Source organism: Chroicocephalus ridibundus, chromosome 3 (genome assembly GCF_963924245.1).
Source record: "Chroicocephalus ridibundus chromosome 3, bChrRid1.1, whole genome shotgun sequence".
Lineage (NCBI taxonomy): Eukaryota > Metazoa > Chordata > Aves > Charadriiformes > Laridae > Chroicocephalus > Chroicocephalus ridibundus.
The window spans coordinates 88,762,527-88,778,752 of record NC_086286.1 but is presented as its reverse complement, the minus strand read 5'-3'; the positions used below and the strand labels follow the sequence as shown (position 1 = coordinate 88,778,752).

The 16,226-nt window shown below is 46.1% G+C and overlaps 2 protein-coding genes across 2 annotated transcripts; one reads left to right on the top strand and one right to left on the bottom strand.

Moving 5' to 3' along the window:
• Positions 1 to 4,128: 4,128 nt before the first annotated feature.
• On the bottom strand, positions 4,129 to 11,727 carry BORCS6 (BLOC-1 related complex subunit 6). Its single transcript, XM_063329999.1, is given in 4 exon segments — positions 4,129 to 5,006; positions 7,321 to 11,498; positions 11,500 to 11,657; positions 11,659 to 11,727. Coding segments are annotated over 3 exon segments (1,128 nt in total). The 3' UTR covers positions 4,129 to 5,006; positions 7,321 to 10,597.
• On the top strand, positions 11,631 to 14,039 carry PNRC1 (proline rich nuclear receptor coactivator 1). Its single transcript, XM_063330000.1, has 2 exons — positions 11,631 to 12,267; positions 12,917 to 14,039. Exons 1-2 carry the CDS (start codon positions 11,839 to 11,841, stop codon positions 13,355 to 13,357), a joined length of 870 nt encoding a protein of 289 aa, XP_063186070.1. The 5' UTR covers positions 11,631 to 11,838; the 3' UTR covers positions 13,358 to 14,039.
• Positions 14,040 to 16,226: the final 2,187 nt, after the last annotated feature.

Genomic DNA, 16,226 nt, shown 5'->3' with positions numbered 1-16,226 from the left:
AAATTCATGTTTTCCAAGCATTCCTTAGAGAAAGAAAAATATATTTTTTTTTTCCACTAGAAATATCTGTGTCATTCCCTAGAAATACTCTTTTTCACATTCTCACCACTTTCGGCTTCATAGCACAGCGACAACTCATGATGGATATTACGGAAAGGACTTTGCCTCAGAGAACGTAGTGCCTGTGGTCCATTGCTGTTCATACAGCTACAGCTGAAGTCCATGCCACTTCTTCCCACTGCTGGTTTTACCTGCTGTAACTAGGTTAAGATTAACGCCCAAAAAAAAGCTATTATCCGTGTACTCAAACCTTTGCTCAGTATGGGTATGAAACCGTCCTTGTCCAGATGGACTTTTAGGGAGTTACTCAGAGAGATTCAGGTCCTTGAGAAAGGGAAGCAGGTACGAAGATGACTCTGTATTTGCCTGAAATGAATTTCCTAGAGCTCTGAGTAGTTTGAAGTTTTGGGGTTTGACTAACAATCTTTATGCACGGAAAGGGTGTAGGCTGTTACTGGAAAATGTTAAGACTTCTTCAGAAAAGTCACTTTGTGAATTCCTGTATCTACCTCTGCTCTACGGAAACTGCTTTTCAAAAATCCCTTTGGGGAGAAAAATCATATATCCTTCCACGTACTGGGACTTAGATTTGCTAAAATGATTTTAGTGTTGTATTTTTTTATTATAATTGGATGTTTTGTCAGAGACCTGCCACATGACACATTCTAAGCTTTCTAAGCTTCAGTGAATGACTTTTATCAGTCTCAGTGGACTGTGGCTCAGGCCCTGCCTATACATGCTCTCTAACATGGAGAATTAGAATAACGTGCCAGCAAACGTTCATACACAACAGCAGAGAGTCATGAATAGAGTTAAAGTGATTTATTAAATGTAAATTACTGAATGATGACACAGAGATAGAGAGTCTCGAGTATAAACAGTATGAACACAATGCTGGTTATACACAAGGGTATGCTGGTTTAAAACGGGGAGCCTGTTTTGATTGTTTGTATCTTAGATGCAAAGTTTGATTGTCACAGAGGGAACAGGTAGAATGAAAAGACGGGGCATTTTGTCCTGAAACTGAACCCACTTCATTATTTGCTGTTCTCCTATACACTACAGTTTGTACCAGCTTTGAAATGGGTAGAGCTGTTTCTAGATAATCTTCTTTACCCACTTGGTAGCTGAAGTTTCAGCCACGCAGAAAAGAGTTTTTATATTTCTAACGGCGTAAAATTAAGATCCAACACATTGTTTAATGACTGTCTCCAGTGCAACCCTGCTTCCAGCTGTGGGCCTCTTTCCTGGGAGGAACCCAACCACCAGCACAAGCGATACACTTTTGTAGGCTGTAGGTCAACGTGATTTGAGTGGTGGCAGCTGTGAGCCCTCCCTGAGCACTTCCCTCGTCTTGGCTGCGAGGGCGAAGCTCGCACACCCTTTCTTCTCCACATCGATTCCTCCCTTGTGCTGAGCAACTGTCTCTAGTGAAAGAAGGCAGGGAACCCACACGGCTGAAAAGCAAACAAGCCTCCCCCTGCCTCTTTGCTGGGCTCAGCTGCGTCCAGTTCCTCACCCAGCTTAATTTTGTGGCTCCATGAGCCATAAGTGTTTGGATAAACTCAGAGGGAAATGCAGTGAATGGTTAGGAACAAGCAGGCAGGAGAGGAGCTGCTCTGGCTGCCGTTACACGTGTCTGGCTGCCAAATGGCTGCCAAATATCAAAACACAGTCTTGGTTTCTCTTAGATTTGTGGTCTACCAAGGATCTGAAGGAAATTTGGGTCAGCTTAACATGTGAAGCTGAATTACTAAAACTGCACAACTGACGTTGTTAATCCAGATTTGAAACAAACATTTCACTCGTACTTTAATAGAAAAAACACGTGGGAGTTCTATTGTGCTATCTTTTTAAGATTTCCAATGTTGAAAAGACCAAGATAAAGTTAAACTCAGGACAGCTCTTGGATAACCACAGTCAGCAAACTATGGTTACATCCACCGTCATTTCTGATCTAGCTATGTTCTTTTCCATCTGTTACTGACACCCACTGTCACCATAAAGGGGTTTTTTTACCTTTGGGTGGCAAAACCACACGTACAAAAATTGGCAATTGCTTGCTCTTTTTTATGGGGTGTGGGCTACAAAGGATGGGTCAATTACATTCATCGTCTGTTTAATGTTAAATATTATTTTCTTCTACATGAACCATGGCATCCAAAAACATGATAAATGAATGTGCAGCCAGTTTCGACAGTATTAATCACCTCAGAGATAAAGTAACTTCTGTCAAGAAGGAGATAGTGGCTGTAGTGAGCACTTGCCAGCCTGGCAGACCCACCCTGGCAGACCCACCCTGGCAGATCCATAGCAATACAGGCAACCTGACACCTGACCTATTTATCCTTTCTTCTTACTTCTAGAGAAGTGACCTGGAGCCAGGCTTGCAGATCTCCCTGCAGGATCTCTGATCCTTTTCTGCCTTAGGGACACGCCACGTCTGCAGTGACTCACAAAACTGCTCTTCTTCTGCAGTCAAAATTCACTTTCAACGATGCCTAGTACTGAGGAGGTTTCCAAAATACAAGCATTTCAGCCTGGTGGCCCACCGGCTGTGCCAGCATGATGTATGCACAAAGTCTATTTGTTGATTTACGTTGTTAGAGGGAGTTTAAAACAGCAGTGCTACCTAGAAAAATGATCTACCAAACGATCTACTAAGCAAGGACTGCGGGGAATGGAACAAAAAAAAGGGCTCAGTTGTGGCATTCCCCAGGGGAAATAATAAGAAATGAGAAGGAGTCAGAAGAAAAAAATCCTAATAAATAAAATGGTGTAATAGAGAAACCTTTGGATATGACTCCCCTGTGTTTGCATCATCCAGCTGCCTTTTTACAGAAGTAACACACAGTGTTAAAGATACGCTATCTAGCAGGCAGCAGTGACAAGTCATGCTGCTGAAGGTACGTTGTGTAACGAGAAGCTGATTGCCTATGTTCAACCCAGGAAACTTTTGGTTTTCCAAAGCATTATGCAAATGGCTATCAGCATGACATTTACATCAAAGTCTCACTTACAGATTTGTAGAGAAAGAAATGAAGTTTTGTCCCAGTCTTTGTTTTTTCTGTTAGCAAAACCTCACTATTTCTGAGATAAAGTATTCATCCCTATCTCAAAGCACAGCTCATAAATAATCCAAGGGCAAAGACTGGGCGCATGTGATTTCACAACCGTAAATGCTGATGAATGAATGCTGCAACCAACAATTTCTACAGCGCTACGTAACTTCCAGTAGTCATCAACAAGTTACACAATTTTTCTGGTTTATATTAACACATAAGGGAAACATGTTCCATGACTCCTACTTTACTGAACATCCAAATCAGTTACCTCACTTACGGTTCAGTTAAAGTGTAAGAAACAGACCCTGGCATTTGGTTGGACTGAAGTCTTTGTAGCCATTGCGGATGATAGGTATTTTAATAAAAAGATTGCACATACTTATTAAGAACTGCCTAGTTGACCATCATTAAAATTTACGTAGAATTAGTCCTTTGATTATGACTTGCATTTGTCCACTGACTGTGGACTTCCCTTACTAAAAGTAAGGGAAGAATAATCTCGTTAAAAAGGAATTTAATTGCCATCCTAAAGTATGTGCATGTGAATCTTGGTGAACAAATGGGGGGATCCGGTTTGGCATATCCTGTACTCCTAATATTCAAGCCCGTCCCTCTTTACCACTGTTCCTTTCCAAGGTCTGTTGCAAGTAATAAATATAACACATCCTATTAAGTTTCATAACGCCCGTATAAATACATACAGCTCTTGGTAAAGTCAGTGAGAGCCCTGCATGTGTACATGCCAAAAGGAAGGCAGGTAGACCAAAATTCCATTTAGCAGTAGCCTTACTCCAGTATTTACTTAATCTTTCTATGATTAAAATGGAAAACAACATAGTTTGCTTTGGGGACTCACACGTATTTTATAAATACTGCATCACCTCTCCCTGTCACTTGGTATTTGGTACTCTATAACCCGTCCTCAAGAGCCTGCGTAAGCAGCAGCTGATTGATTTTCCCATCTCTTACCAGATACATCGCAGCACACACAGTTACACCGGTATTATTTTGCAAACAGCTTGTTCAGTTTTATTTGCATTTGTTGGTGTATTATTAAAGTAGATCAGGACCATGTAATAAGACCTAGCTCTCTTCTGTTACAGATGTTTAATTTTTCTGTAATGCCTTCTGCTTAGTGTAATAAGTAGAAATCTACTATCTATGTAGTTTCTCAGTTGCCTGTTCACGAGGGTTGATTTAAAAACAAGAATGGGTATCCTGGATACAAGGAGCTTTGTAGAAGACAGCAGCAAGGAAGGCACAGTGAAAGCACGCGTAAGGTAATTTACTAAGAGATTTTAAAGAATAAAGGAATGGGTGACATCAAAAGAGAACGGGTCGGGTAGGCAGCCAGGACTTGCAGATAAACATTTTGAATTTTGAGGTGGAATATGTATGAAAAACAACAAGGGCAGCTGAAAGAGGACATAACTGAGCTAAATAAGAAGGTTGGTGCCTTGGTAGTACGATAACACCACTGATGTAGTAAGTCATGCAACTGAAGACAGAAGATAAGCGGGACGATACAGTAACACTGAGATGCGATGAGGTCCAGAACAAGATTTTGCCGGGGGACATGTGGTACAGGGGGTGGCTGTGGAAAATGATGAACGGGGGAAAACCGGGGACACACACTGTTATCACTTTCCAGTTGCTCTTGGCAGACAAAAGAAAGCAGATGACATTGGAGCAGGAGAGATGAAAGGCTTGTAGTTGCACATCTCCTTCTTTAAAGAGGGAAACAAAACCAAACTAGACCGTATCATCAACCATAAATGGCAGGCGGGAAGCGTTCTGGAAAATGGAAAATCCCCATGTTGCTCAGCGATGAGAAACTCCCCTCTCCTTCCAGCTGAGGACACGTCACTGGAAAGTCCCAGCCTGGAAAAAAAAAAAAAAATCCACCAAGTAAACAAACTGCATAGGCAGCCAAAACAGAAAGAGGAACAAAGTGAAATGATGCAAAGTGAAATGACTTTAAAGGAGTTTATTTCCTTGAATGGCAACAGTTCAAGTTCAGACAAGAAAAATCTCATTAGAGTGAAAATGGCTGGTAAACGTCACTGCTGATATTAGGCCATAGAAAGCAAGCTCATTTATTAAAAAGCTAAGATTTCAACTGGGGGTTTTTTGGATTTTCTGCTACTGAGTGTAGTCAAACAATCCCGGCGACAAACCAGATACCGAGGATTATTACATCGCTGTAAAATTAGACATGATTGTCTGGAAAGTCTGTGGAATTTTTTTCCCCTTCATTTACATGTACTTCCAGACAAGGAAGCTGTCCTTATCAAAGTGCTTCCTAACAACTCACTGGGCATGGCGCTTTGTCTTACAAGCAAGTTCAATGCTGGGAATTTTTCCAGCACTGTCTGTAAAGAAAACAAGGAAAAACCATGGTTGGTCACACCGAGACAAGAAATACAGTGTTGGACAAAGGATTCTTCCCTCTCTAACTAGCATTCATGAAAACAAAAATATTGACGTAAATTATTACCCTTCTCTGAAATAAATCAACTTTCAACAAATGTACTTCACAGTAATTAATCACAGCAACATTAACTCAAATTCCGGAACCAATTACAGTGACAGCGCTTTCTAGCTGTAATCTAGGAAAATAATGAACATAGTTTTAACTCTTCTTTTCTGCTCTCCCAGTTAATGGATGTTGCTGCATCCTTCCCGATGCACACGGCAGCCCAACCCTGCTAGCAAACAACAGATGCCAGTTCTGCACGTGTTGCGTAGGCTGCCTCATCTCCAACCCTATCGGTATTACAATTAAAATGTAGTATTTTGTTATCTTTAAATTCAGGTTCTCTTAAGTCTCATCAGGATTCAACACTACTGCGAGACCCATCTCAAGCACTATTGTCTGTCCTTGACAGACAATAACTTATTATTTATGAAACTGCCAACCTACTCACATCTTTTCCGATTCGGAAAGATCAATTAGCGGTCTTTGTGGGGGAGGGTTACGTTTTTTTTATTTGGTTCGGTTTTTGCATTGTTCCTAAGGTGTATAAATAGTAGGGCGGAACCAGAACTGCAGGAAAGTTTGAAATTTTGATTCTTTATCATTTTTCCTGTTACAAGATAAGGGCATAATGCTACTATTGTCATAGCGGGGGACAGGAGGATCTTGACTTCTAAGGTGGGAGCTCAGGGCCCAAGTCCATTGATCACGTCTCTACTTCTGGAGCTTTGAACGGCAGAGAATAACGACGACAAAAGCTTTCCCTAGGCACCAAGCCGGAGCAGCAAACGTGAAACCCGGCCGAGTTTCAGTTCCTGCATCTGATGCAGTAACTGCATTAAGCTTTCTAAAGGAGAAATCTTCCCCTCTTCCATGTGTGCTCTTACACGCATGGCAGGAGAACCCAGGATGTTTCCTGGATGGGACCAGAACTGGAGACAATACTCACAAAAAATGTACTAAATTGGACCCTTTACAATTTTTATAGGAATATCCTTTCCTCAAAGCCATTTCCTAGCAATAAAAGCAGGTTGTGACAGCAACATAAACACGACCTGCTAATCTTTGAAAGGGTGTTTTTTTTTGAGGTGTACACACCAGTGTTGATCAGGACAAGGTAGCGTGGCACCTGACAGCAAGAACATGTCTTATGTTGGATGTCACCTAATCCAAGAGGCCTCCGTCTTAAAAGGCTTTTCAGTTTCAGCTAACACAGTTGGCTACAAGAGCTGATCTAGTAACTCCTCTGGAAAGCTGCTGCTAATTTTGAAGCTTTAAAATTAAGGTTTTTTTGTCTTCTGGTAGTACAGCCATGCTATTTGAAACCCTTTCAAAACAGTTGCATCTCCGATGCTAAGAGGTGTGTGTGCTCTTGGATTCACCTCACATGCTGCTCCTCATACCAGTTACTCAGTCAAGACCTTACTCATGGGAGTAAGAACCACCATAAATCTGGACATTCAAAAAAAGTTGATATATTTACTTATTGAATACCTGATGCAATTAAGTTACACTCTAAAAAAGGCTTAACGGTGAAATGTAAGTGATGTTCCCTCCTGCTTTGGGGGACTGGATGTGTTTTTCAGCTGTAACAAGGTTTTATCTGGTAAAGCTCCTTTAAATAGCATGGGTATGGAATCAGTTCAGAGGCAGGGATTAGAAAACCTCACGAAGGAGGGAAGGAAGAAAAAGCCATGAATGAAGTAGAACCATCCACACCTTCATCAGAAAGAGGATTTCCGTAGTCAGAGGCAACACTCGCCCTGAAGAAAAAAAAAAAAAAGAATTATCAAACTAACCTAATTCCTAACAGAGTAACCTAATTCCTAACAGAGTCACTGGCAGTTATCACAGCAGGGAAGTCATTCCTGGCACACAGCTAATTCTGTATCTGGCTTTGCTTAGTGCTCTGCACGTCATTTGTTAGTTTTCTTCTTTGACCTTGCCCATGTTGTTACAATGAAAAGTTCTCAGCAGCTGACGAGGAAAGAAAAACAAGACCAATTGTAAAGCTGAGTGACTAAGCAAGAAAATATATGCAAACCCATTTGAAGGTCTTGGAAAACCCAAACATGGATTTACTCCACTCACTGACTGATTAAGCAAAAAAAAAAAAAAAAAAAAGCCTAAAAGAACCCAAAAGCTTTCATGTTCAACATCCAAAAGGTGGAAAGTGCCAGAATTAACACAGAATATGCAGAAGAAAGCCTGGACTGGGATGAAAAAGGCAGTACACAAGTCTCTGGCTGCAGAAGGACCAGGTTGACTGGTGGCTACCGAGCCGCACGTAGCTCACGAGCGGTTCACATGGGACTTTAAGGGCTGGGCTGGCACCAGAGCAGTGCTGGCACAGACGCTGGCAAGTGTCACCATTCCTGCAGCAATGGAGGTCGGCATGGACAGGGAAAGGGGCTGGAAACCATAGCAGCTATGTGATAACAGATCGGCATCGACAGTGGTGGCACGGAACAGGCTGGCATCGTTTCGGCCATGCCTGCCCCAGGGACATACAAGGCAGACACCGGGGAACAGGAGCCGCTTCACCGAGCTCAGCGAAGTCTGCTCTTCAAACAAGCTGAAGCTTTCAGACAGATATTAGAAAAAACAAAGCCAAACAATGTAATTACCGCTTCCCTCATGCTTGTAATTCACTAGTCATCCCTTTTTCATCACATGAATGACATCAGCGTCAGAAATTACTGCCTGAGGACCTAGACTGAAACCGGCTCTGCAATCACATTAATGGGTCTCTGTGCAGATGCAGGAGCAGAGTTTAAATTAGCTTTCAAATTATTTTACCAAATAAGAAAAGCAATAATTAAGAAGCGAAACACTTCAACAACAACTAATCACTAACCATTAAAAACATAAAAGTAATCATTTTATTCTACAGATTTGACAATTTTAGCAGGGAATTAGCATCGAACGTAGGTGACTGCAAATAAAATGCTATCAAAAACCAATAGCGTACTGAAATGCATATGCTTTAAAGGCTTCACCTTACCCTGTCTGAATAACACATAGCTGTACATATGTGGCTATACAAATAAGCTTTCAGGTCTTTCCTGAACATTTCAACAATACTCACAAGTTAAGCAAGAAGATCAAACTTTGGTTTTCCCTCTTGACATGTACAAAACATACACAGGAAAAGTACTGCATCTCCATGACAGACAAGTTCAAACTTTCCCAAGAATAACACCCCACAATTATTAAAAGTACAGCTGTTGCTTTGGTGTTACAAAATCTTTAGTGTCTTCCAGGCCCATGGGCAGGGGCAGTTAAGTTCTCCTGTTTCCTCCACCAACCTCTGTTAGACCTCTGGTCCCTTTCTGGAGCCACAGCCATTCCCCAGAAGACAGTACCACCCACGAGAGCTGTGACCACAAGGATCACGACCGTGGCACAGCCCGTTGCTAGGAACGGAAGACCACACATGAAACACATCCCTGTGCTGAGGGAGAGACATGGCCACATTCAGCAGCCTAAAATAGGCCAGAGACTAGTATTATGCAAACCAGGGTGGCATAAAACCAAATTATTTTGTTACAATTCCGCATTGTTTACATGCAGCAGCGCAGTGTACCACAGCATCCACCGCTCATTTGGTGTTTTTAATGAGATTACGGTGGGGTGGCAGCTGCACCCATCATAAACCTATCTGCTCTCCAACCAAAAGTTACAGGACTTGTGTAGTATTTCTGGCTACTTTTGCTCCAAGGCTTTTAGGAGCCGCTGGTCACCGAAAGCACCATTACACATACATAAGATCACAGTGATCATTTCTCTGCTGAATCTTGTTACAAGGACATCTGCAACCTAAATGGATTGCAAAGAGCGTCATCTAAGAGGCTAGTTGCATAGGAACCATAGCAAGCAGAGAATTCGGCTACTCTCAGGCCTCAGAGGAAATACTTACTGATACAGCAAAATCACTTCTGCATACAGCGATGCATATACAAAAGCTTCAAGTTATACAAATAAATACTCCCAAAGTACCCATTTTATGTCAGTCATACACCCATGTAACATCATCACATATTCAAGTGCCACATCTAATTAAATTGGTATTTTCCCAATTAAAAAAAAAAAAAAATCAAAATCACAGGATATTTCACAGTGATGCCATTTAAACTTCTGCACTGCGAAAACTGTAGAGACTAATTGAGGCAAAGCGTATTTTATCTGAAGGCTTTTATTTAGAACTTTGCAAATAGATTTGATCTTATCTGAACCTCAATTATATTCCACGGATTTTATATTCTTCTCAGACAGCAAGTGTCTTTGCTATATATATTAAATTTCCTCTTATCTTCTCTTGACATCTCTGTCCTGTATGAAACAGCAGTGTTCTGCGTGTTTGTTTGCTGTAACAGCACAAGTGAGAATTACTCGTCAGGCACCAAGTCAACTACAAATAAGCACGTATGCCTGTAAGCATCAAGCAAGTATTCACAACAATTTTAAATTTGGTTTAAAAAAAAATATTAACAGCCGCTTTTAATTAAGATTGGTTAGTTTTTCCTAGCCCTCAATAAATAGAAAGCGTAAGGCATGTGGAATCCAAATTCTTTAATGGAGCTGAAGCTAAAAAGCACCGTCTGCCATTTACCCCGCGACTTCAACTGGGACCTTTGCCTTCATCGGTTGCAGAAAACTTCCCTTCCTCCAGATTAACACCAGGGAAGTGGCCGGCCACAGGTGTCGGCTGGTCACAGAGGGGGGCACGGAGCGAGAGGAAGGATGTCTTAGGTGAAGAGCTGAGGATGCCGCGTGCGGGCCCGGCGGCGGGGCTACCGGCGAGGGAGAGCAGCAGCCCCGGGAAGCCCGGCGGGGCGAGGAGCCGCTGGGCCGGGGCTTGCCAGGCCGGCCGAGCCCCCCTCCAAGAGCCCGGCGAAGGCCCAAGCGGGCTCGTTGCTGGCACAGGGCTGGGGCCCGGCTTTCCAGCCCCGTGGGCCCCTGGCTGGGCATCCCGGTGGCAGCGGGAAGGGGGGCGCTACTTGCAGAGCCCCTCCAGCCGCTCCAGGGTGCCCTTCATGTCGCGGATGCGCTTGGCCAGGGCGGGCACGGGCTGCATGGCGCGGTCCAGCTCCTCGCAGCGGGCCACCAGCGCGTACATGGCGCGGATGCTGAGGTCGGCCGCCTCCCCCAGGCTCTCCACCCCGTCGCGGTAGGTCTGGATGCAGCCCACGCTGAGGGCCGTCAGGGCCTGCAGCCCGCAGTGCACGTTGCGCAGCAGCTCGTCCACCTGCGCCGCCACCTGCCCGGCCAGGGCCACCACCTCCTGCAGCGCTCCGGGGTCGATGGCAGGGATGGAGCTGCCGCCGCCGGTGCCGCCCCCCGCCGCCGCCGCCGGCTGTTCGCCCCGCGGGGCCCCGCTCAGCCGGATCCGCCGCTCCAGGTTGTTGGCCACAAACTGGGTGAGGGGCCCTTCGCGCAGCACCGTGCCCTCCAGCTCCAGGGCGCTCGCCAGCGTCGCTCGCCGCCCCTCCGGCACCTGCCGCCCCGCCGCTGCCCCACCGGCAGCCAGGCTCAGCGCCTCCAGGCTCCGCCGCCCCGCCGCCTCACGGCCGGGTCCCTCTTCCGCCGCCGCTGCCGGGAGCCCGGCGGCCGCCGCGGGCCGCAGGGCCGGCACCTCCATGGCGGGCGACGCGTGCTTGTCCGTCGGCGCGCCGCCGCCCAGCAGGGGGCGCGCCGCCGCCTGTTTACGTCCCTTTCGATTGGCTGCGGGGCCCGGCGGGGCGGGGCCGCGGCTGTTTGTGTGCCGTCCGATTGGCCGACGGCTAGAGCACGGAGACCCGCCTCTCCCCTCCGCTGACTTCGCACTGCGGGCCCGTGACTCGGAGACTGGGGCGTGCCCGCTGTTTGTGTCCGCCCGGATTGGGCGGCCTGCGGAGTGTTTGTGTCGCTTCTGACTGGCCGAGACGGGGCCAGGGAAGCCGGCGTTCGGCCGCGATTGGAGGCGGCCGCTGGAGAGGCGCGCCGTTCGCGCCGTCCTCGCACGACGATTGGCGCGGGGGCGGAAGGGGGCGTGCCCCGCTCGGGTAACAACACCGGGGCGCTGCTGGCTGCTCCTTTCACTCCCCCGCCATGTTCTCCTAGCAACGGATCCGATTGCGCCACCATCTCAGCCCACAAAGCCCGGGCAAGACACTCCCCAGCGACCCGACCCGCTCGTCCCCGCCGCCCGGGCTCAACCCCTCTCCTTGCTACAGCTCTGGGTACCCACACCCCACCATGGTCACCACCACGGCGCCGCCGCCCTTCCTGGCTCGGATCTCGGCAGGCACCGAAGACCCCCGGCGGCTGCCCTCCGCTCTCCTCCAGCGCCTCAGGCGAGGGGACAGCAACTGTGAGAACCAGCCCAGCTGCTGCCTGGCGGGCCCGGGGGGCAGCGCCCGGCCCGCGCTGAAGAGAGTCCGGCGGAGGAAGGGGAAGATCCGGCCCAGCCCCGCGGGACTCCTGCCCAGCCGCTACCAACAGTACCAACAGCACCGCGCCGGCCTGGGGAGAAGGACCCCCCTGGGAACGCACGGCCCGGCCGAACTTCGGCCTCACTCCGCCCCGACGGTCTCAGCCGCCGCCGGCCTGGTAGCGGCCCCGCCGGAGGAGCCCCCCGCGCCCGCCCCGTCCAGACCCACGCCCAGCAAACCCCTCAGGAAGGAGGTAAAGACGGGGCTCCGCTACTTATCGTTTATTCCCTTCTCCCCCCCCCCCCCCCGCCCCTTCTCCCGCACTCCGGGAGGCCGCCATCCTCCCCGCCGAGGGGGGCGGCCCCCTCCTGTCGCCCCCGGTGTGCCCGGAGGTGGTGGCGGTTTGGGGGGAGGCACTTTCCGTTACGCCCGTTCGGACCGGGCGGGGGGGTTGGAGGGGGGTTGGGGGGGGGAGAGGAGAGCGAAACGCCGGGCGGCGATTGGCTGCTGGGCTCCACCAATCGGCGCCCGCCGCTGCCCCCAGCAACAGCCGGATTTAGCTTGCTGGCCGCCCGCCAGCCGGCCCCCCCTCCCCCCCCCCCCCCCCGCGCTCGCGGGGCGGGACGTGCTCGGGGCGCAGCGCCCCATGGCGGCGGCTGGGGAGGCGGCGGACCCTTCTCCCCCCCCTGCGCCGGCTGAGGGGGCTCCGTACGCGGTAACGGAGTGAGTGTAGGGGAGGAGGGCGGCGGGCGGCCCGTTACCCGCCCGGCCGTTACTACCCCCCATTCCCCGGGGTGAGGGGGGCGGGCGAACCCTTGGAGCGGTACCGTCCCTATGGCGCTGCTGGAGGCACCTCTTGAGGAGAGGGGTCGTGTGTTGACGTGAATTCTTTGTCTGTGCAGTTCTTAAAGAACAAGATGGGAAAGACTGAGAAGGCTGCCGTCCCTTACAGCCAGCCTGTTCACAGTTTACATCTGTGTGAACAACCAAAGATAAACAGGCAGAAGAGTAAATGTAACATGCCGCTGACAAAGATCACCTCGGCAAAAAAGATAGAGAACTTTTGGCAAGATTCTGTATCGCCGGAAATAATTCAGAAGCAGGAGAAAAAGCCACTTAAAAACACAGAGAACTTCAGAAACGCCAAGCCCAAGAAACCTATCACCCTAACTGAAGTGAACCAAAAAGAAAATTACGCTGGGGCAAAATTTAGTGACCCACCATCTCCTAGTGTCCTTCCAAAGCCTCCCAGCCACTGGGTGGGTGGCACAGCTGAACCGTCTGACCAAAACAGGGAGTTGATGGCAGTCCATTTGAAAACTCTCCTAAAAGTTCAAGCATAGTTTCCAAGATCTCTTGAGTAATTGGCAAAGACAACTCCATCCAGGAAACTCAAAACATGCCTTGTTGCAACAAAAATTGCAAAAGACTGTCAAGTCTTATAATCACATTAAAAAATCCTTGTATTATATTTTTTATGGTTGTGTAAATAGTGTACATCATGTATTATGTGTATATTCTTGTTCATACTTTGAGAGGTACATTTTAGTTTTGTTATGAAAGGATGTATTTTGCACTGCCTGAATGGTAGATGTCTTGTATATAAAATATGGACAATTTTAAGTGTGTGCTTGACACATGAAGACTTGACTTGATTTGCACAAGGTAATGAAAATTCTGAGAGGAGAGTACAGCTTTCTGATTTTAAGGATCCAGATCAAATGTGAATGTTCTACTCATGCACTACTGACAATAGTTTTACATTCTGTGTCCCAGTCGAGTATAAACATGGAATTTTCGTACAAATGTGAAGTTTTGCTCTCTGCTCTGGAAACAATATCTGGAATTCCTGTTCATCTGTTTGTTTTTAAAATCAACTGGAATCTGAGTAAAATTCCAACCCATCAATTTGAGCACTGCTAATTTCTTTAAAGGAAAAAAAAAAAAAAAAAAAGAGCAGAGCTTTCTGCCAAGAATCCAATTGGTCACTAAAAAATTAAATAAAACAATTAGGCCTCCCCTTAAGCATGTCTCTGTTTTTTCTTTTGTGTGTGTATGTGTCTGTTAATTCAAGTACGTGAACTTAAATTATTTGGTTGCCTTGCTAGTGCATCATTAGGAATGTTTTGTCCTTCTCAGCCTTTAACTGTCCAAATAGTTAAGAGTTTTGATAGCTCATTAAGAATTCCTTGTGTTTTTAAAAAAAGTTTCCTTTTGATAATGTCATATTAGGTTTCTTATCCTTTTGTTTCTTGAAATTTCATATTTCAAGAAAATTGGTCCATTACGCATTCAAATTCATGCTTCAGTGCTCCTTAACTATTTTCATAGTAAGTGATTATTGAACGAGTTGATACCAAAAAGTAGCAATGACAGAAAAGTACGGATGGGGCAAGTTAAACTTAATGTTTTTCGCCAGGTTTGTCTCCTCCTGATGTTTGCTGGAAATTACATGCCTCTGATCCAAAGTCCTTAAGGAATTGGACTGTAGATTAGTGTGACAGGCATGTTAAGGAGATAACGTGGATTTGCAGGTATTTGACTAATCTAGTACTTAAAGCAGGAAATATGTGAAATTTGCATAAGATAGAAAAGCACCTCTAAGTTTTCAGATCCACTGAAAAAGTATTCTCTGGGCACAAGCGTACTGGGAAGGATGTGTAGGAAGGAAACGCCAGCAGCAGGGTCCCAGCTGAGGTGTTTTCGGAGATTGAGGGTGATGCCACCTGCTCTCCAGCTTCAGAAATACATTATTGCCTTTGTTCCCTCCCTGTGGATTTTCCATATTCATTAACGTAGCCCTGAAATGGGATGGCTCAAAAATTAAGGGAGCATTTGAGAATTTCTTTGCATTGTTTATACAAATTAATTCTATAGTGGCAGATTTTTTCATTACAATGCTTTTAGGCTATTTAACTATACATTCTAAACTAAGAGTTCATACAAAATTTTTAGTGCACTCTGAAGTCTTCCAGGCTCGCCGTCTTGCAAAATAGTCCTGTATTACTTGATTAGTGGTGGTACGTGCCCAACGTAAAATGTATGGCTTCAACAGCCCTGTTTGCTGCCTAATGAAAATACTCTAATTCAGCACGTCCAAGCTAGGTCTTCTAAAAATGAACATAAATCATGCTTTTTTTCATTTTTGATAGTGTTAGGGCAAAGAAAAATCCTAGTGGAATCTCGCTGGGGATGACTCAAGTAGACTGTGAGCCCCAGTTTATTATATTTGGTATGTGCTGTATTCATCTGCTGTTGTGCCTTTTTTTTTTTCCTTTTTCCTAAATATCATCAAGCACAAAGGGAAAACGCCTTTAGCAGTTCCCTGTAGTGTTAGGCAACGGTTCATTTTTTCAGCTGAACTTGAGATTGTCTTGAATCTGATAAGTAGCTAGACGAGAGCTAGTTTCCGTCAGCCATGGAGGCAGCATTACTCAAACGGAGTAATTTTTTTTTCCCCCTGATTATTATCTGTTGCTATCAGCCTCTTTCCTTCTCTGCCCCTCGGAGCTGACATCAAGATACGTAGTTTGAATAACTCTGATCCCCCACAAAATTCACCAGCGTAACATACCTCTTTGTTTTATCCCGATTTGCCGGCACATCCTTGGGGATTGCAAAATTCATTAAATGCAAGTGCCGATGGTTCTCGGCCAATTCTTCTAAAGCTGTTGGATGAGACTTTTGAAGTCTTGAAAATTTAAAATGTTCTATACCTTGTTGGACCATAAAGGTTATCAGGGTAAGATAACAATGTATCCTGTGGTCTTTCCAAACAGCGCAAAAAAAAAAAAGGCTTCTTGTGCGTCAGTGTCGCTGGTCTTGCTGTGATCTGGCAGAAGTGTTGGAGCGCTTCCATGTTTCTATCTTAAGATCTTTGGGTCGAGTCCCTTCCTGGCCAATAGACCGGGTTATAAAACCAGGCCTACATGCAATACACACTTCCAACAAGATCGCCTGAAAAATCAGGACATTGTTATCTCTTAGCACCGTATTCTGCACTTAATGCACTTAATTTGCCACTTCCCCAGGTTTGTTTTTTTTCCTTTATCTTTCTACAGTATTTTCTTACAGGGATTTGCACTTTCAAGGTTCCCTGCACTTTGACGGATTTCTCATCCCAGTTCCCTGAAGGCGAGGCATTGTATTACATGAACATACTATTGTTTGAGTTTAGAGCCAGTAAATGAAAAAAAAACCAACAAACACATT